Raw genomic sequence first — 22,081 nt, forward strand, 5'->3', positions numbered from 1 at the left:
CGGATTAACTGTTCAATGTTTTGTGAGAGGCTGCAGGATCGTTCAGTTTTCTGTGATGGTGTAGAGAGAAACACAAACTCCTTTTTCAGTTCCTCTACATTAGTCAGGATAAGTGGGACTGGACAGGCGGAGAAGTCTGAATGTTGGGCAGCGTCCAGCACGAGTCGCCCGGAGCTCCATCTTCACCTGAACCTGCAGAGTAAACAAAGACTCACCTGGCTGCGAGAGACCCCAAATAAAGTCTATAAGCTACTGTGATTAAATTAAGTCTTTCCAGGTAAAATAAGCAGATTCACAGAAATATAAACTCTTATTTCATTTAACAAAAATGCTTCAAATATTAGAACCATGAAAAAACACCAGTTGTCGTATGTGAACTTTTAATTCAATTTAAATCAGGAATTATATGATCAAACAGCAATACATGAATGTGTCATTTTCACATGCACCCACACACTACTGCTCTTGTGATCCAAGTGTCCAGAAGCCCTGACATTCATATTCAACTCAACACAAGGTCATATCCAACAAGATATCAGACTTTTAGGCTGAATTTGAATGTCGGGGGGATGCGGACACTTGATGACACCACAGGAGCAGGATGGAGATACGTTATCTTTTTCTCTTGTTTTAGTCTGAAGCTTTGATCACTAGTTACTTCAGTCTTAATGGATTCTGCTCTAACTCAGTTTATTACACACTTCACCCCCCCCCCTCCCCCTCCATCACAGTGGTGTATAGATGGGAGAAGTTTAATTTTTTTCAATGAACTATCCCTTTAAATCCGGTCAGCTCCAAGTCATGCCCGAAACAGATAAAGGGCCATAACCAGAATATTAATATGAAACAATGACATCAGCTGTGGCTCAGGAGGTAGAGTGGGTCATCCTGTAACCAGGTCGGCCGTTCGATCCCAGACTTCCCCATTCCGCATGCTTCACACAGACGCAGTCAATTTTATTTTGCATGTGTAATTTGCATAAACCATTTATATTTTCCTGTAACATTATAAAAACACATGTAATGGACATAAACACAGTCAACGTTAACCAACAGTTAAATATAATCTTTGATGTTGTTTATTAAGAACATTAAAGACTCAGGGTAAACAACAGATCAGCTGATAGAGTTTATTGTTTCAAGTCAGACAAACATGGAGCAACAGTTCCTACGTGATAAGCTAAAACTTGACTAAAGGATTTCAAGATGAAGATTTAAGAATGTGAAGAACATTTGAAGTTATTCAAATCAATCTATCTTTCATTAGAAATAAAAGAGACAACATAAAAACAAGAAAATAAACAACTCTTAATTGTTCTCCTTGTTCACCTCCACCTCCCACTTCTCCAGAAAATCTTGAAGGTTCAGATTGAAAACGTCAATGCCTTTGGGGGACAGGTGGATGCCATCAGCCCGGTACAGGCCTGTGTTTGTGCCGCACCGGACGTTATCATGAGTGAGCGAAGTGCCACCCAGTTCCGAAATGATGTTCTGGATCCTGCGATTCACAGTGGTTCGGACCAGATCGACTTCGTGGCTGTCGGCCGAGTGGCGCCACACCCTCCGAGGGAGGATGTTGGACCACACGAGGATGCACTGTGGGAAGATGCTCCTCATGGAGGTCAGGTCCTTCCTGACAGCGGCCAGCAGGTCAGTTGGGCTGTCAGTACTCAGGTCGTTGCCCCCCAGATGCATGATGAGGACGTCTGGGTTGGGCCAGGTGACCTTCAGCTGGTGGAGCTGGGGCAAGAGCTGGGACCATGTCATGCCCTGTGTGCCCTTCCACCAGATAGCCACCTTGCTGAGGTCCATGCCCAGCTGCATACCTACCTCCGGAGACTTGGCTCTGGATTCGGCCCAGTACACCAGCGAATGGCCACAAATCCAGACGTTCTTGGGTTCGATGATCGGTTTGCCTAGAAATTTAAACAGAATACTTTAACAAGACAAAAAGACCGACGAATCTTTTGCATTGGATCTTAAGAAGTTGTACAAGTGTGCATAGGCAATTGGACTTGCTTATGTTGCCCATGTACACTTGAGCAACATCTGAAGATACAACAAGCTGGATGACTGAGAATCGTTATGATATTTTGCATTGGATGATCCTTAACGACTGAGAACCAGTCGAACTTGGGCTGGTTTAACAAAGATCTGTCCGACGGGTCTGTTGAGTATTGTCAGTATTTGTTTTGTTCATCTGTCATAAGAAGTTGTTACTGGAATGACACAGCAACACAAACATTGTAAATGGTCTGCTTACATATCTACTATGATTCTGAAGTTCTGGTAGATTGAACAGAATTTACCAAACATTGAGGCGAAATCCGACTGTTACACAAAAGCCAAAGGGTCTTTATGAAACAAGCCCGGGAATACAATTACTAATATTCAAAACATTCATAGCTGTTTCAATCTTAAGACATCAACCTTTGTCATGAAACCTAACAGCATCTTCTTAATTGTTACCATGTATCATTGAATAAAGAAATAACTATTGCATCGGGAGAGATAATCCACAGGTTCTACAGTTTACAGTTTGTATTGAATGGCGTCATAACCAAAACGTATTAAGGGAAAGCAAAAAATGTTTAACGTCTGAATATTTAATCAAATCTACAAACCAGTTAAATAAAAATGATTTTAGAGACAGATGTTTGATTGACTTAAGACAATTATATGATCATTTTCAAAACAATCTGAAAAGACCAAAATAATCACCTACCTTCAAACCGTCAAATATTGGCATTCTGCAATATACACATTTTCTTAAACCCTCCGAGGAATATGAAATAAAACTACAAGTAAATACTTCAGTTAAAAGATTGGAAAAGCTCTTGAGGACTGTTAGCTGCAGATTTAATCGTCTCTAGCTAAATGCTGAGTGTAATGTATTAAGATACACTAAATCTCAACATTGGCTGGTCATGGAAACATAACCTGCAACATCAGTTAAGTACCAAGAAAAGCACAGAAATCATTTGAAACCTGAAACGACAAATTTACAAAAGACCTTGAAATAATGTTTTGACTTGTAACCTTCGAGCCCATTTTCAGGTGAATTAAGGTCTGGTATTTTGCCTCGAGAAAAGATATGGATTTTAATCTCAAATAAAAAGTTAACTTAGTGCTTGTCAAGACCCATTTTGTAAATATGAAATTCAGTTGCAATCAGAAATTTTGAGTCATGAAGGACTTTAACTGATTCCATATCTGTTCCGACTCCATACTGGACCTCGTCTTCTCCTCTTCAGTCTGAACCAAACTGATCTGTACTGGAGTCTGCTTGTCAGTCACCTGAGCAGATTGTTTGAATACAAAGATTTGACTCACGGTGTCGCAGAGACAACAGCAAATTTAAATGTACAAACACGAGGCGTGACCAACGGTGTACTGTTGTTTGGATGATGGAAAAGCAAAAGTGTTGAAGATCAACTGAGATGTGATCGTATGCAAAGACTAAATGACGACCCAAAACCGTTTGGAGAAACCGTTTCCCCAAACCCACCATACCAACTGCTCGATGAGCCGTATTTGACTTTTACAAATAGAACGACTGTGCCTACTATCTACAACAACATCTTGCTAGTAGCGATATCCAGTAACGAAGAGTTTTGAGATGCCTGAATCCTCGGCTCAGATTCAGGTCCGGGGCTCAGGATCAGCGCCTTAACTCAAAATCTTAACATCAGTCGGTAAGTTTTATGATATTTGATGGACGACCTCTGACCAATTATTTTTAGATAACAAATAATTCACAGCCTAGATATTTTAATGGTCCTATTCACAGATCTTCAATTTATTAAGTGACACATTGTTAATGGACTAAATTTAGCTCATGAACAATCTGACGTTTAGCTCAATTCATGGTTAAGGAAAACCATTGACATTATTGGACGTTAGGTAGAGAGTTTACCACTTACCGTGTTGATGACAGACTAGCAGTCTGTCGCTTTTGAAATTGATTGAGCTAACGATATCCAGCTGACCCCTACGTGATGTTTAAGTTCTCCACGTTAGCTTGATGAGCTAACATAGATCGCTTCAGAGACGGTAGAGAAGACAGAGCTCATGACCCAGAATTTACTGTTAATGAGTTTCAATACCAATGCAATATACAGCACTTAGTAAGCAAGCAGGCAAATTTAGCTTCGATAAAATGCTACTCATCATTAGTTAACGTAGAATAATTAGTTTGCCTTTCAGAAGTAGTGTCATTATTGGTGACAGGTCATTCACAGTGTTAACGTGATGGTCACGGCCTTGCAGTGAAAGCTCCATGTAGTTGGTAAATCATCTTTGGATAATCATAAATGATAAATATACTGTACATTATCCTGCAGAACACAGATCACTTTTTGGATGTTTATATGTTTATTTTCAACTTGGAAACAACCTCAGTGACACAGGAACATCTGGGATATGTCCATCACTACCACCTTTGCTGTAAATGATTCATGACTAATGCAGCCTTGTGTAAATCGACTTGTTGAACTCGTGAGTCAAACAGAAGAACCAACTCAGCTTGAACTTGAGGTTCAATGGCTTGACTACAACACCATTTACAAAAGGTCATTAAGTAAGGACGGTGAAGTAAAGTAAATCCTCTGCTGGGGAAACTGTGCGACCAATTTTATATTAACTAAATCATTTTAACATAATGAAACTTAGTTCACTGCAAATTAACCTCAATTACTATAACTGGGAACAATTATAAGCAGTAGTTTGGATCTTCTGTTAAAACTTTTCTGAATAATTGAGCAAACTTGACTTACCCTGAACAGCAGAAATGAAATATTCTTTATATTCGATGCACAACACAAATTCTGTAGACAACAAAGATGAAACATCTGGAGAGTTACTGTAGAATAAAAAGTGGCTTTTCGTTGTAGTACAGACTGAGCCGTTAGTCCACGGTCTTGTTATTCCTCCAACAACGTTGATCCTTGATTTGATATCTTGGCCTTTCGTGTTTTACCATCAATAATAGAATTATAGTACTTTCCTTTTCAGCCAGCTGTACTGTGCACACACTTGAGGTCACTGTTAAAGTAACGACTACTTACAGGGCAGCGCCGGCCTCTTCTGAAAGAGGGGCGATCAATGCGTACTGACAAATAGTCAATAACAGAAAATACAGTAGAAATATTAAGTATGATGTCAGCGATCTCTTACCAAATTATTAAGTGACCTACAGCAAAGACAATAAGAGGCAGATTGCATCAGTGAGCTCAGTTGACTTATTTCAGTTGTTTAAATGATCTCACACCATCTATTCTACATCTCTTCACAATTCAAAGTCAGAAGTGGGTCTATACATTGATGTTCTGATACTGAGTACTGTTTGTCTTACAATTCATCTTTGACTCCTCATGGTCAGGGACTGTGGACCGTCAGACTGCGAGAATGAGGCTCAGGTTACAATCTGAGTGACCAATGAGTGAAAAGCCAAGTTCACGCTACACAACCTGTGGTCTTCTGATCTGGAGCTTTGAAGTCGTTTTGTGTTCATACAACACGACAGACTGACAAAACGGGACACACACAATACACCATCTTTTACCATGAGAAACCCCAGACTAGTATATCTGCTCTTGTAGTTGTGGCCTGGTACAAATCTAGTCGGTCGGCGTGACGTGTTGGAGTCTCTCAAAATGCATCTTTAAAAAGTTCACACAGCAATAGCCAATCAAACTCCAATTTGTTTAGATCTGGTAATAGCTGTATTTAACCTGAAGAATACAAACCTCAGCTGGAGAAACAATCGTTTATGAAAGTATCACTGAAACTTGGTATTTAGTATTTACATATTTGAACTTGGTATCTAGCTCAGAGTAGGTATCTCATCTATAAATGACTGAAAAATGTCAGACACTCAGGGTAAAATATGAAAAGATATATCCTGTTGGGCTAGTACCAGGTTTTAGGTATTGTAGCAGCTCTGGTATATAACGTTTTCAAATAAAACTTTACTTTACTTTACTGAAAATATGTCTTAACTTCTTAACCTCTGACTGGACAGTGGTATTTGGGCTCAAATAGTTTTTTCAAAAGTTAAATTACAACAGTCATTATATAAAGAAAAAAGATTTTACTTTGTGGAGTCAGGTTTGTAGTTGCCTTCTTTTCTTGATCGTTGGAACAAAGACACGGTTCGGTTAACGCGAGTGATGGAAACACCGCGCGCCCTCAGCCGCAGAAGAAAGAGCCGTTTCCGAATCGCTGAAGACGTCTGGGTAACAGCAGCTTTATGGCTCAGTTTTAGGGAATGGCAGTACCATTGTATGGAAGCTCAAGTATTACTCCAGACATGTTCACTGTAGCTGACTGCAACAGTGTAAACACTTGTTGGTGCCAATGAACGAGCACAAGAGCAGAAAGTACATCTCCACAATGCAGACACAGGGCTGGGTGATATGGAACAAAATCTTATCAAGATCATTTTTTTCATATCAGTCGATATTGATATATATCACAATATAATTTAAATAAACAGAAAAAGCTTTTTGTACACTTGTGTTAATGTACAGTGTTCTTATGTGAAAACATTATTTCTTATGAACAAAACAGATTTCACTTGCTCGTCCACTCCTGTGCCACTGAAATTAACTTATTACGTTTCTTACAAACCACTACAGTGAAAAGGTGAATATAATGTAATATATTAATTAATTAATACAAATTATTTGAATTACATTTTTTATTCTATTGCGTTTTTATATTTCTTTATTCTCGTGTCTACCTCACTCTGACGAGCCTGCTACTGTCACAACTGAATTCTCGAGGTGTGGTCATCAATGCAGCTTCATTTTGTCCCTCACCTTGAGTCAGAGTCACTGAGGAGCATTTCTCCGCTGGTCAACAAGTGATTCTGCTCCTCTGATGTTTTCTAATCATCACACTAACAACTGATTTTGATAAAAACTGATGAACTCAAGTGTGTGTGAATTTGTGCGAATGTGTCTGCTTGTCACACACAAACTGATAATCACAAGTATTTAGTTATTAATCGATGATGTCGGATAATGACTCCGGGTGTGTGTCATAAACTCTAAAGAATCAAACAAACACAAAGTAAACGTCAGTCCTGTACGTGTCCTCATACCTTGTGATTAGCGATGATGTTTATTGTTAAAGTGTTGAGTGAGTGCAGCCACTGTGCGGAGTTGTCCACCTCTATGCAGAAGGGTTAACATGTGTGCTGCTCCTCCGCTCTGTGTGCGTCAACCTAACTGGATGTGGGTTCATCTCTATTCCAGCCACATGATTGGTTCGGCGCAGCACTATTCTCTTTCTCATGGAGGGGATGAGTTCTATCGTCATTATATTGACACGTCTTAAATTTCTATTAAAGAAAAGTTATATTGCAATTCTTATCGATATCGTTATACTGCCCAGCCCTGTGCACAAGACATCTCTGTAGCGTTGCGGTGAAGCGACAACCACCAAGTGAAATCCTATGAGGAATTCTACGTTAGTTGCTTTCTTTCTGAAATTTATGAGATGACACTGTTGACAACAAGGCACAAATCTAGCTTAGAACACGTAGCACTAGAAAGGTTACTATCTTAGGGCCTAACCGTGATAATTAGGCCTCGTTATTCATAGGCAAAACTTACTTGGGAAGCAAAACTTCTATTGTGTTAACGCATATCTCCTTGACATTTAATCATCTCTGGGCTTCTCACTAAAACCTGAATAACTCCGGGAGACAGAAGTCTTGAAAGTACAGCTGTTGACTTTAAACTACAGATAATATAAATAACATGCAACTGTAAGGTAAGTCAAGTTTTAACTTGAAAAATGTATTTATATCTTTGAAACAAGCCGCGAATTTAATCTTCTTAAAGCTAAACTCAATGTCTGGAATTCAAAGGTTGCTAATTCCGTGCATCTTCTATTTAGAAAGTCCTAATACCTTGAGGGATCAGTGTGCCGTCCTTGTTCCTGTCTCCTATTCTCTTCCAGGTTTTCATCTCCTGGAACTGCTGCTCCCTTTTCTCCGAAATCCTCTGGTTGTACAAATCCAGCTGCAACAGAAATACAGATGTCTGGTCAAGGCTTCATGTCATCAGAAAAGTTTTATTTCTACTTAATTTTTGCAAAGTGTCTCATTCATTCACCCATTTGGGATGAAGTTGACCTTATACATCAGAACAATGTTATCAGCTATCTGTACTGTCTAATGTTACAGCAAGCAGCGGTGCTAAGTGGCTAACGCTAGGGGACTTGTATATTTCAAATGGTTAGCCACGACAATGTCACGGTCAATGACAGATGTTTGCCTGCAGTTTTCATGCCACCCTCTTTGGGTCATCTAGAAAATATCCTACACTTTTCTGTCCAATGTATTAAATAACCGTCAAATGACCGCAGGGACCAGCTATGGAAACCATGTCTGTCAACCACTGACCACTTTATAGGAGTTACACTTTTTTCTTCCTCTTATCGACTCGTCAAACTTGACCAAAACTTCTTGTCAAATAATGTTTGGCAACGATGAGTTAAGTTACTTGTGAAAACATCTGGGAATGAAACATATCTTTCTGAATAACTGACAGCGGATATATCTCCCATTGATGCTCCAAGGCAACAAGAATCTGTTATTGTTTCAGGAAATGGATTTCAGTCGCCAGCAACAACCTCTTGCAGTTCATCAAAACCCACACCCTTGTTATCGATATCTCTTAATTTTCATTCTTGAGAACAAGTACCAGTACTTGTATACTCATGTTAGAGGTTTTAGTAAACGAGTACTATGGCTGATCATACCTTCTCCCTCTGCTTTGCCTTGATGTCATCCTCTGAGTTTCCTGTGGTCTGAGGACTGGAGGCAGATGGAGATTCTGTGGGTAAACTGAACTGAACGGATTTCACTGGTTTAGATGAAGTCTGCACAGCCAGAGACTTCACTGTCTCTATGACCTTCAGGCACCTGGCTACTGTTGTAGAGATGGCTGATTGGTCATCCCCAGCAGGAGATGAGGAGAGTGGTGTTTGTGTTATCGTGGCACTTGTTAAAGTCTGTGGAGGACTGGAGTCATTGGCTGTAGAAGGCTGGCCAATAAAAGAAAAGACTTTATGATTGGAGGGTGGAACAAAAGGCGGTTGTCCAGAGGGGCGTCGCGGAGGAGGTCCAGGAGGCGGTCCTGGAGGAAATCCAAATCTCTGGGGTGGTGGACCAGCTGTTGGAGCACCTGTGTTGGCGGTTGTGGAGCTCTTTTCTGGAGGAACGTGGGTGGTGACTCCAAGTGGCCAGTTTATAGGTACAGGTGGACGTTGGTATTGAGCAGGTGGGGGCCCAGGGGGTGGTCTGGGAGAAGTGGTTGAGAGGGTACTCCCCATAGTCTTGGTAAGACTCTGCAACTGTCGCGCCTTCTTAAGCGCCTCCAGCTCCTGCTGGTCCAGGAATTCTTCATACTCTGAGACAGCTTTACACTCTCTGCTGAGTGGCTCCAAACTTGAGGATCTGACAGGAGAGGGTGTGTTGATGTGATCCGATTCAACAGAACTTAATCTACGTGTTTGCAGTTGTTCCCTTGAATCCTCTCTTTCTGTGGATGAGGACTTTGAGCCGTAGATTTTCTCTTGAGCTCGGCTCGCTAGCTTGGACATGTCTCCTGTACTCAACTTCAGACCAATCGTACGAAGAAGACTCTGGATCTTGTCGTAGGGTTCTGTCTTGCTCTTTAATTCCTCACTTGTTCTCTCCAGTGATGCATGTTTAGGACTTGGTTGTTTCTTTTGCCCTTCTGGAGCTCGACTGCTGCTGGGTTGATTTTGAGCCAATCCCACAATCCGAGAAAACCCACCACCATCTTGAAGTGCCCGCTCATGAGGCAGTAAGTCATCATTAACATGAATTGGTTCGGATCTTTGTTCATTGCCCACCTTTTTATTGAGCATGTCAAGGAAACGGTCCAGGGGTGGTTTCTCGGCTGGTGGTGGCGTTGTGTTCTTCAGATTTGGCGATGGGCTTGTAGGAGGTGGTTCTGTGGGAGAAGAAGGTCTGAACGAAGGTTGGGAAAATGAAGAATGAGTCAGAGAGGCTTGGGTGGAGGCAGGTGACAGTGTAGAGGGTGATGGATCATGGTAACCTGGAGACTGGCTCTGGTTCACAGGTCTATACTGATCACTGTAAGGTTGGTCCGCACGTGCTGGGTCATGGCTGCGATGGTCATAGGCTTCATCATAAACATCATAGCGATCAGTGTAGCGGTGGCTGGCAGACGGAGCGGGACCACATGGAGGTTCAACATAGTGCCGACTCACATAAGGGCGGTCATCGTATGGATGGTTGCTGTATGGAGGATTACTGTAAGGGCGATCAGCGTAGGCACGGCCGGGGAACAGATCACCACGCTCACTGTACTGCCGATCTTGGTAAGGACTGTATGGTCGATCATAATACGGATCATCATAGGGCTGAGGAGGACGATGGTGGTGCTCAGGTCCTTCGGGTCGTTTCTTCAGGATGGACCGGACTGGTTTGTATTCAGCGAGCGGCATGGCAATCCTGCCATGGTCATAGTCAATGCAGGTCCTCTGTCCAGGCTCCAATCCACTGGGGTCTATTTCCACCAGTGACTTTTTGTAGGCGATCATCTCGTTCAGCTCCTCCAGCTCTCGCTTCTTCCTCGCCAGCTCATCATCGACGACTCCACGTCTGGGAGGAGGGCTCAGTACCCTCCTCCTCTTGTGACCTTCCTCACGCTCTTTGCTGGTCTTGCTCCTCTTCTTGAAGGCCCTGTCCTTGCTCCTATCCCTGCTCCTACTGTGACTCCTGCTGCGGCTCCTGCTTGAGCTCTTGCTTCGGCTTTTCGTACGACTTTTGCTTCTCCTGTGCCTGCTGCTTTTACGGTCGCGGTCGGGACTGGGGCTGCGTCTCCTTTTGATGATGCGTCCAAACTGGTCTCTGGCTGGACTCTTGCTCCTGCTCCTACTTCTGCCATATCGACGCCGACTGGCGCTGGGATCCCGTCTGCCAGTACCAGTCTTACTGTCCTGCGCTCTAAGACTTTTCACCACCGCCTTCAGCTTGTCTGTCTCTGGTTTTTCCTTCCTGAAATGGGTTTGATCATTCCGTGTTAGGGGTTATTATTATTATTAATAAATAATAAGAGTAATGATTTATTATTAATAAATAATGATAAATAATAAATAAAGGAAGAGATGACTCACTCAGTCTCTTCTGAAGCTTTTGTCAGCTTTATGGTCATCTACCAGAGGACACAGACAAATATTAGACTAAGTAAGAAAAACCTCACCTGTAATTTAAGTCCAAACATTGTAAAAGCAAAACACAGCTTCACATCAATGGACTTATATGGAAACTGTGTTAATTTCAATATTTTGAACATAAATGGCGTCATGCAAAAGAATCAGGAAACATTATTTAACACATCTGGAAAGAAAATTAAATTAACAACAGAGTTCTCTCTTAATTTCTTCTCTGTATTTGTATAAATATAAAAAATTCTTACTTTTCCTTTGTTTGCTCCGACACCACCAAGTTTGCGAACAGGGAGGAAAACACTCTCTGTATGACGTCTGATCCTGATGGCCTGAGTCCCCCCCTCTGCTGTCTCATGCTTGAAGAAACAGTGAGTTATGACTCAGAAACATTGAAGATTACATATATTGAACGATCGTCTCATTGATCTAAAACAGTCTCAACGGATTAGAGCAAGTGAAGGTTTATTCAAATATCAAGTTTTTTATATTATAGTAACATTGTTACACTTCCTGACAGAGCTAAAAATATTAGTAATTTTTTTTTAAATAATTTTACCTGACACACATACACACAAGTTTCCATGTTCTTTTTGTTGTTAATATCCTGTTTATTTACAATTATATTAACATTGTTATTTTATAATATATATAAATACTATTATTAACCTGTTCATCAGTTTGTGTATTTTACAATATTATGGTCATGTCTGGCAATAAAGCCTCATTGACTTGAATATAAAACTTGTTTTCTAATCACATGACTATTACGTCAGTCAGTGCTCACTTATCTTTTAATTCAGAGTGAGAGTTCTGATTCACCGTGGCAGTAATAAACACAGGCTACCTACCAGTGCCCAGGTCAGTGTCCATTTACTCTAACCAGCATCACTCACTAACTTTAGAGTCTCTGATCTGCTTTTCGCCGGTGTAACGTTTTTGATTTCTCTAGTTTACTCAGTGAAGCCTAAAGGAATATAAATGAAACTTCACAGAGTCTCACTGTTTCTTTCTTTAATAAAATAATATAAATGAATCATTACTGGATTGAGCTGCTTCTTTCTTTACTTTGCAGTCGTTTGATTGTGTTAAGAAACTGTTGAATGGTTCACACACTACAACAGATGTGGAGACTTTCCTGTGGCATCGCAGCCTCATTGCAGTTCTACAGCTGGCCACTGATTTGTAAGACTGGTAATTGGGGGGCACTGTGACATTCTCTGCCCACATGAATACTTAATATTCAGCGTAGGAAAATTAAATGACAAATTTCCTTTATTTTGATGCAAGACGTTTTAAGGAGCTGCGGGAACACTGGAATGTTCCGACTAGTGGACTCCGGTAGACGACGACTCACCGGAACAACGCTGAACTCAACCTTTTCGTTCAGCTCCAGTTTCTTCTTCTCGATCACCTCAGCCATGCGGAAGAAGAGCTGTGGGTTCTGACTGCACTTGATCATTCCAGAATCGGCAGAAAACTCGATCACAATGCCCTGGTTAGAAAAACGGCATTCACATTAACGGGAAAAACCCATCACACTGTTCTTAGTCATTACTGGATCGACAGCATTTCTCAGGTTTGAAACTCAGAATGACTCAGAACTTGACTAAATCCAAACTGACAACCCAGAGTTAGGACCAGGACGCAGAGCTACAGACCTACACACTTCTCTGCACTCCCTTTAGATCAGTCACACAACCCCAGAGACTTCTCTCTGATTACCCTTGATCAGCTGACCACAATAATCTCATCATCGAAACTCACAACTTTATCTTTGTTCCCATTCCTATAAAGGTTCTCAAAGAAATTCTGCCCCTAATTAATATTACATTACTGACCACAATCAATCTTTCGTTATCATCAGGATGTACCACAGTCCTTTAAACTAGTTGTAATCAAACCCCTTCTCAAAACATCCCCCTTGGACCTTGAGGTTTTTAACTACAGACCGATATCCAACCTCACCTTCCTGTCTAAAATCGTGAGAATGTGGTAGCCAATCAGCTGTGAGAGTTTCTCCAGGAAGTAATCTGAAGACTTTCAGTCGGGGTTTAGAGCCTATCACAGCACGGAGACAGTTAGATCTCAGTGCAGCATTCAACACTATTGATCATAAGGGTTAGGGTTAGTAGAGACTAGAACACTTAATTGGCATTAAAGGAACAGCCCTGACCTGGTTTGACTCCTGTTTATCAGATCGATTCCAATTTGTGCAAATTAATGATGAGTCATCAGTGCGCACCACGGTGTTCCACAGGGTTCTGTGTTCGGTCCAATTTTTAGGGTTACCCTTATCATCAATGTAGTGAATCCTGTTGTTGTGTTGATGTGTTCAGTTCCATCAGCATCTATTGTACTTGTGTCCTGGGAGAGGATCCTCACATGTGACTCTGAGCTTTATTCACAGGCCACACCGTTTCTCTGTAGTTTGACTCTTGTTGCGTTAAGAACAGAGGAAGTTGCTCCTTGTTAACATCTATGGGACAAACTGGGATTGGTGAATAGGAGACTATACAAATAAAGTGTGATTGATTTATTGATGGTTTGTAAATCTTACATGTCGACGTTGTTCTGTCGACTCTTCGAAGGAATCCGGGAGAATCTCCACGAAGGTTGCTCGCTCCTCTTTGGTCTCTCGATTGGTGGCCATGTTGAAACGCACCTTCACAGATCAGACAGAGACATTTTTAATGGAGGAAAAAAAGCTGCTGGTTGATCATGAAGAAGTTACTGAGTCCAAATACTTAGTTACTCTACAGACATTTTAACACAAACATCTGAGCTTTCTTCTAGTTACATTTTTGGAACAGAGTCATACTTTTGCTTTAATGTGTTTCAGGGGAATTATCCATTTTTTATTCTGTATTATCGAGCGTCAGCTTCTCAACCCAAATGGACAATGACCCAGAAAAGATTATACCTGGTTGTGTATCTATCGGTGCCGTTCACACACAGACTTGAATAACAGGAGAAACAACATAGGATGGTGAGGAATGAAAGAATAACCCTTCTAACTACAACAGAGAGGACACATTTCATCTTCCTTGGATATTTTCCTTTTTCTCTAATCTTTTCTTATTTTAATCTGGTTTTATTTTACAGTTTTATTTAATTTTAAGTTAGAGTGTTTTAAGTGAAATAATCTTTGAACTAGGAGTGGACGATATACTCGATGTGACGCGGCTTGTACCATGGGCGATGTATAAAATGACTATATTGCGACGATTGAGTATAAATAAAGAGGGATAGAGCGGGTGTTCTGCAACAAGAAGGTTGTTGGTTCGAATCCCACTCTTTCCCATCTGCATGCCTAAGTGTCCTTGGCAAGATACTGAACCCTTAATCAGCCCCTCATAAATGCTGAGTGTTCTAAAAAAATGTAAGTCGCTTTGGACAAAAGCATCAGCTAAATGACATGTAATGTAAAAATAGTCATGTGAATGTTTTTAACAGCATGACAATTTAGAAAACTCTTGTGCACATGCGTATTTTAGTATCAAAAAAATGGAAGAGTCCTGTGAGTGTGTGCGTGTGGAATGAAGTTTATTTAACCAACGTAGCAGTAGATGTTTTTAACAATCTTCAATATTTTATTATTTTCTCTTGATCATATAGCTGATGTTTTTAAGTTAAGCCAGCGATGTCATCAGTTATGACTTTAAAGTGTTGATAAAAAGGTTTGTTCAAGAGATTGAACGCTGATGTTTCCACACTGATAAGTGTCTGTTTATTGTTAAAGTGTCAAGTAGCACAGGTCAGCAGGACAGTGGAGGAGGACACTCCCACACAAACTCAGACAAAGACGAGCAGATCTTTGATGAGCGTCCTGATCCGGAGTCAGCGCTGGTTATAATTATTTCTAGATATTCATAGGTTATGTTTTCTGTTAAATATAAATAAGATTTCTGGTTGTGGGATCTGCTACAGAAGAGACTGCTCCTCTATTAGAAGAGAGTTCTGGGTTGTTGACTTGGAAAAGTTTGGGTTCTAACCCGAACTCTCATCCTAACCCTAGAACCAAGTCTTCACTCTCAAACAGCAACATGTCCTCACAATGATGATATTGAAGCAAAATTGGCCTCATAACTGTAGAAAGACAAACACACCTTGTCTCCGTCCAGCATGGTGGCAGACGACAGCAGGTCACTGGGACTGAAAGGAAGTTGTTTCTGTTGACCATCGACCGTCATCACCAGTCGACCCATTTCCTGTTGAGGTTTGACTCCGCCCCTGATGTCAGTTGGCTGATCCTTCTTCACCTCCAGCTTTCCCTTCTCTCCATCAGCTTTTTCTTCTGCCTCTTCTTTCTCATCTTCATCTGTTTTCTCAACTTTTATTTCCACCTTCACCAGGAAACATCTGGACTTAATGTGACTATATTAACATGTTTGCAGTACCTACACTTAGTTTTTTTACCTGAGCAAGGAGCGTGTGTCCGTCCTCAGAACTTCCTCCTCCTCCTCCTGCTGCTGCTTCTGCTGATTGCGTCGGTTCCTCCTTCTTCATCTCCTTACGAGGGATTTTAGAAATGGCTCGTAGGACGGTTCCTTCGAATCGCTCCTTGCTGATGGCGTCCATGGAGCCAGGGTGTCTCGTGGTGAAGCCGAGTGGCGTCCACTGCAGAAAGAAAACCTCCATCAGCAGAAGCTCCTTCATATCATCAAATTAAATAAAAAATTTAAAATAATCTTACTGGTTTCACTTTTATTTTCTAACATATCTGTTAAACGAGGCAATGAGTGGGTTCAAGCTCTGTAGTCAATACAAGGAAATACAAGGAAGCATCTCAGCTGCTTAAATTCAAATGAAAAGAGGAATAACAGGTTTCAGGCTTTATAGCGCTGGTTGACTTGGTGAGAACAGCCTCTCGTCTCGTCATGGTGGTGCGATAATTACGCACTCAAAGTTGCGCCACTCGTCCATCCTTCATTGGATTTGTAAGAAACTTGTTGAGCATGTTTAGGAGACAGATTTAACTCTTTTTAGTCAGTTTGATAAGAATATGTCAAACGCATTCTGAGTTATAGTCGGTAATTGGTAGGCCACGCCCACTTCATGTTTTTGGTTCCCTAAGTACCAAATTTGGTGTAATTCTTTCCATTGGCAAGTGCAGTACACATTTTTTGGCGCCCCCTATGGGAGACACTCAGAAGGCGTTTAGGCACCCATTCCTCAACACAACCAAGTTTCATAATAATTGGACAAATTGTTGTTGAATTATGGCCAATTCATACAAATTAGCATAGAATCCATCACACTGGATTGTTTTGGTCCAATTCGTTTTTTTGTCGAGCACCATTGGCGTGTCCGTGGAACTTCTTTTTAAATGCTGTATTACAGCGCCACCGTGTGGCCAATTGAGGTAATGTTTCTCGAAAAGTTGATGCACAGTTGTTGTGCCACATTTCCTGTTTCTAGCTCATTCCAGCTCACAGGAAATTTTATTTTTTATCAGTTTTTTTTCTTCATTTAAATTAAACAAACTTATGATAAGTTTCCATAGATATTGAATATTAATTCACGTTTACGTCTTCTCCTTCTCACCTTGTCTTTGGCTGATGCCAGCGCCGCTGCCACATCCTCCTTCTTCCTTCTTTCAGCCTCTCTCTCTTTCTCCTCCTCCTCCCTCCTCCTCATCCTCTCATCCTCCTCCCGTTTCTTCTTCTCCTCTTCCTCACACTTCTTCTTCTTCTTCTCCTCTTCCTCCCGTCGCTTCTGCTCCTCCAGGATTTTGTCCTCCACCCTCTTCGTCCTCCGCAGCCTGATTGCTCTCCTTTTCATGTTTATCTGCAACACAGAGATGGTGAGTGAAGCTCATCACTTCCTGTCCCTTGTCTCCAGTGGTTCTGGTTGGTCAGAGCCTCACTCACCAGGGTGGTGGTGAACTCCACCTGCTTGTGGATGTCGCTGCTGTTGAACTCGCTGTCGCTGAAGTTCTCACAGACGTCGAAGGGAAGCTCTTCATGGTCGTCAGTGTTCACGATTCCTTCTTCAGAGCCAAGATAAGTGATGATGCCCTAAAATCACCATCGATTATTAGAACAGATGATAATTAGTTCTCTCTCTCCACCTCAGACGTCTCTGGTGACGCTGGGGTGTGTTTATGTGTCTGTATCTGTAGTTGCTTCAGACCTGCACTCTGGAGATCCTGCACAGTTTCTCCAGAGTGTTCAATTCTCCAGAGAACCTCTAGAGGTCATGTGTGCAAACAGCTTGTGAGTGTGTATTGTTCCGTGTGTGTATGTGCGTTACCAGCTGTCTTGTCTCTTTTGTGTAGCTGAAGGTGAAAGGGATTTTGGGTTTGATGTTTGCCGCTCTCTTCTTTCTTGTTGCCATGTCGACCAGCAGGTTGATCAGCACGTGGTCATTCTTCAGGAGCGTCACGCCACAGTCCCGGTGGCTGAAGGTCACGTTGGTCCTAACGGGGCCGATGTTGGCGTGGATCTGTCCCGGGTAACCTGGCAAGACGGGCTAAGAAGAGAGCAGGAGCCATCAGGATGTTAAATAGAAGCACCGCAGTAAAAATGATGACTCGTCAGGGTCGTCACTCACCGTGGGCTCGATGATTGGCTGACTGACGATGCCCTCATACAGCTCCGTGTCCAGCCACATGTGAGGCCCCAGCTCGAGATTGGCTCTTCCTCTGGAAGTCTTCAAAAACTCTCTGTTGCTCTCATTGTTGCCATTTTCAACCTCAGAGTTCTCCTTGGCTGTGGAGAGCATCAGGAGGAGCGGCTCCTTCACACGGCGGATCCTCACTGCGTGCTTTCCTGTAATGAGCTGATCAAGCACTGAGGACTCATTATTTAAAATCAAACGAAAAAATCCTAACATAGGGTAAGGGCTAACCCTATGATGCAGACAGAGACAGGAAGTGACGTATTGACTCTGCTGCAGAGGTCATGTGATCATGTTTACATCACCTGACACCGTCGTCACATTTCTATCGAAGTAAACTTATATCGCGATAACTATCGCTATCGTAACCCTCACCACAAGCAATGTAATCAGAGTACTATTTTTTGATGGTGTGGACAGGTACAGAGGGGACACTCCTCACCGTGACGACGCTGAACTCCACCTCCTCGTTGATGTCCTCGGTGGTGAACTCCACGTCACTGAAGTTTTCCTTGATGACAAAGGGAAGCTCGTCGTGTTCCTCAGACTTGATGGTGCCTTTGTTATCTTTCAAGCTGATGATGACACCCTGAAACACATGGAATTAAAATAAACAACAGACGAGTGTGTGTGTTGGTAAGTTACAGTTCTGGATCATTCGCGGTCGATGACGGCTCTGACCTTCTCCCTGGTCTCGTTGGTGTGGCTAAAGGTGGCAGGTATTTTGGGTTTGATGTTGGTTGCTCGCCGCTTCTCCGTCACAATGTCCATCAGCAGGTTGATGAGCACCTGGTCATTCTTCAACAGCGTCACCGCGCTATCCTTCCTGTCAAAAGTCAGGTTGGTCCTCAGAGGTCCGATGTTCACGTGAACCTGACCTGGGTACTGACGCTCGCCGGGCTACAAACACACAAACATCAGCATCAGTGACAGGGAATGAAAGAAGACGAAGACAAGGACAAGGACAAAAATAAACTACCTGAGGCTCCACGATTGGCTGAGTGACGACGGCCTCGTAGATCTCTGAGTCCACGTTCTCCGTCCCACCTGGCGCCACTTTAACGTCAGTGGCAATCAGAATGTTCTGCACAATCAAACAACACAATGTTACAAATACAGTAACACAGCAGAGCATTATTGTAGACACAACTAGGGTTGCAAAGGGGCGGACAATTTCCTGAAACTTTTCATGGGAAGTTAAGCTCTGGACTTTGGGGAATTATGCTACAAAAAATGTAGAACGAATTGAGCGCTGAGCAATAAAAGCGTCATTCAACCTCTATTTGAAGATGTATGGATTGCATCACACGCTGCACGTTGAATTTCAAACCTGCACTGTGCATTTCTCCATCACATGCACAGATAATTCCCAGCATCCTGCACACTACTGCATTAGCCCAAGGACTAGTCAGGTAAGGTTGAGAAGTGTTCATCTGTTCATCTAGCCTATTGCTATTCATTATCCATCAATTGTAAAATATTCCGATTCCAATTGTTTAGCTAACTATTTATATCTCTGGCATTGCATTAGTGTTTTTTTAGAAGCTTTTTTCTCATCTTATTCTACAGAGCAATGCAACGTGCACTCTCTCATGTGTTGAGACATTTCACCTCAGCCAATGTAGAAGGAAAGTCTGTGTACATTTGCAAATACTGCACAAAGATCTATGTTAAGAACAAATATGCAGAAGCATATAGTCAAGTGCCAAAAGTTTACTCAGAGCGTATGACAAAACTAAATGTTTATATTTATCTGTTTATGACAAGGTAAATACAGTTAGTATAAATTACCCACAAAATTGCCAGTTTGTTCCTGTTAATTCCCATATATTCCCATGGAAAATTTCCAACTTTGAATATTCCCGGAATTTTGCAACCCTAGACACAACACAACAGTACAAACATACATCCAAGTAATACACCTATTTTAATTCAGAACCTTTATTTCAGGAACCTGTATGAAAACAGCTAACATGTGCGACATTCTGCTCCTGAGTTATAGACACACACACACACACACACACACACACACACACACACACACACGCACACGCACGCACACGCACGCGCACACGCGCACACACGCGCTCACCTTCTCCTTACAGCCGGTGAAGTGAACTCTGACCCCGGGCGTCATGGCTTTGGGGTTTCCAAAGAAAGCTTCGAAGCTGAAGGTGAACTTCTCAAGATCTTCTCTTTCGATGTAACCGAATGTCGGCTGAAGAACCAAGATTAACAGATCAAATGATGAGGTCATCGATCACTCAGAAGAGAAAAGTCTTCTGATAATAAGAAATCAGTAACAGCAAATAAGGTTCAAGTGACATCGTGTGAGATTCCGGTTCACACTTTCCAAAACCAGTTACATCCACACTATCACACCTGAAAACACACGTCACATGACCAATCACGTAAACTGGTCATGTGATGTAAACAGGAAGTAGATTGTCTCCTCTTACCCCGATGAACGAGATGATCCCTGTCGACCTGCCAGGAGGAGGCCTGAGGACACACACACACACACACACACTTAAGATTAACATGCTAATGAACTCGTGGCATGTTCTTCAACATGACTTCTCTCACAAACACGTACTTATCAAACGTGCGTTTTCCCAGCAGGCCGAGTGCCCGACCAGCCTTACTGGGTTCAGGTTTGGGTTCAGGTTTCGGGGCGGGGGCAGTGGCTGCAGTTGTTTCTGTGTCAGCGGGTTCCTCTGTGGATTTTTTTGTGTCACCTTGAGTCGACTCAGTGGGCGGAACTGAAATCAGCGCTTTAATCTGACAAAAAAATAATAAAAACAAAGAAGTAAAAATGAATAAAGATTTATACTGAAAGTTTGAAGCCTGGTCCTGGTCTGTACTGACCCACTCAGGCTGGTCGGGCGGAGGGTTGGGCATCGGCTCCTCCATGATTGTCTGAAGATGCAGAGAGAAAAGAAGAATTACTGAACGAACCATGACCAGATATTTCTCTTAGTTTAGTCCACATATCAAACATTTTAAAACAACTCACCTCTCCTGCCCAGCCGGGAGGAGGGAAGGCCGGGAACCCGTATGGAGGGACGCATCCAGGAGGAGCCCCCGGAGGAACGGCCACTGGTGCGAAGGCTGCAGGGTCCGGAGGAGGCATCGACACGGGGGGTGGGGGAGGCATGCCCAGAGGAGGTACAGGTCCGGGAGGACCAGCCTCAGGTCCCCACGGCTCAGGAGGACCTTCAGGACCCCAGCCCGGGTGTCCCCAGCCAGGCGCAGAGGGAGGCCGATCAGGTCCCCAGTCTTCGGGGTGTAGATGTCTCCAGTCTTCGGGGTGTAAGCGTCTCCAGTCTTCGGGGTGTAAACGTCTCCAGTCTTCGGGGTGTAAACGTCTCCAGTCTTCGGGGTGTAGATGTCTCCAGTCTTCTGGAGGAGGCAACCAGTCGTCGGGATGAGGCCCCCATCCCTGTGGCGGTCCTCTTGGTCCCCAGTCGGGATGGGGAGGTCCTCTCAGATCCCAGTCAGGTGGCGGAGGAGCCCATACTCCCGGAGGGTGAGGCCCCCACTCATCTGGCGGCCGAGGCCATCCTTCAGGCTGTGGTGGGCCCCAGCCTCCCAGTCGAGGAGGCCCCCAGCCCTCAGGGGGAGGAGGGCCCCAGCCAGGTGGACCCATGTCGAAGGGAGGCCCGTCTTCGCCTGGGGGTCCCATCGGGGGTCTATCCCGTCCCATCCCCACAGAACCGCTCCGTGAGCTAACAGCGGCTAATGCGACCAACGATCCCGGTTCAGAGTCAAACTCATCGGTTAACTCGACTCCGATGTTTCCTTCAGTGTTTAGACTTTACACAAAATTCGTCCACTCAAATAAACGTCGACATTTAAAACAGAAAAATGTACGATCCCCCCAAACTCCGACAAACACAAACACGCCACTCGAAGGCTGCTCTACTTCCGGTTTCCGGTTTCAAACTAGGTTTGGGGTATCTGTCGCCTCCACCAGGCAGGAGGACGAAACTACAGCGTCCTGCTGCTGACGGCAGTACAGGACCAGATGATCTTGAGGCCACGTGGTATAAAATAAACACAGTAAAACACCAGTTAAACGTCAGAGATCAAAGTGTCCATCAGAAGTACCAGTCTCAGAACCAGGATCATTAAAGACCAGCATCACCCAAACCATGAACTGTTCTCCTGCTGCCGTCTGGCTGACGGTACCACAGCACCGGGCCGGCAGCACCGGGCTCAGAGACAG

General features: G+C 43.0%; 1 protein-coding gene across 3 annotated transcripts; it reads right to left on the reverse strand.

Moving 5' to 3' along the window:
* Window positions 1-52: 52 nt before the first annotated feature.
* On the reverse strand, window positions 53-21,795 carry si:dkeyp-121d4.3 (uncharacterized). Of its 3 annotated transcripts, none has more exons than XM_053436040.1 (21): window positions 20,870-21,795; window positions 20,722-20,772; window positions 20,450-20,634; window positions 20,313-20,355; window positions 19,946-20,071; window positions 18,833-18,937; window positions 18,535-18,753; window positions 18,296-18,442; window positions 17,788-18,015; window positions 17,488-17,706; window positions 17,106-17,252; window positions 16,780-17,022; window positions 15,652-15,852; window positions 15,342-15,578; window positions 13,793-13,897; window positions 12,590-12,727; window positions 11,484-11,591; window positions 11,182-11,219; window positions 8,773-11,062; window positions 7,919-8,030; window positions 53-192 (listed from the first exon to the last, which is right to left on the reverse strand). In XM_053436040.1, the coding sequence occupies exons 1-21, from the start codon at window positions 21,557-21,559 to the stop codon at window positions 104-106; spliced, it is 5,721 nt and encodes a 1,906-aa protein (XP_053292015.1). In that variant the 5' UTR covers window positions 21,560-21,795; the 3' UTR covers window positions 53-103. The 3 variants fall into 3 exon arrangements, with proteins under 3 accessions (XP_053292015.1, XP_053292014.1, XP_053292016.1); XM_053436039.1 differs by lacking the exon at window positions 53-192 and adding an exon at window positions 1,117-1,916; XM_053436041.1 differs by lacking the exon at window positions 53-192 and adding an exon at window positions 6,504-7,345.
* Between the last annotated feature and the right edge of the window lie 286 nt (window positions 21,796-22,081).

Source organism: Pleuronectes platessa, chromosome 12 (genome assembly GCF_947347685.1).
Source record: "Pleuronectes platessa chromosome 12, fPlePla1.1, whole genome shotgun sequence".
Lineage (NCBI taxonomy): Eukaryota > Metazoa > Chordata > Actinopteri > Pleuronectiformes > Pleuronectidae > Pleuronectes > Pleuronectes platessa.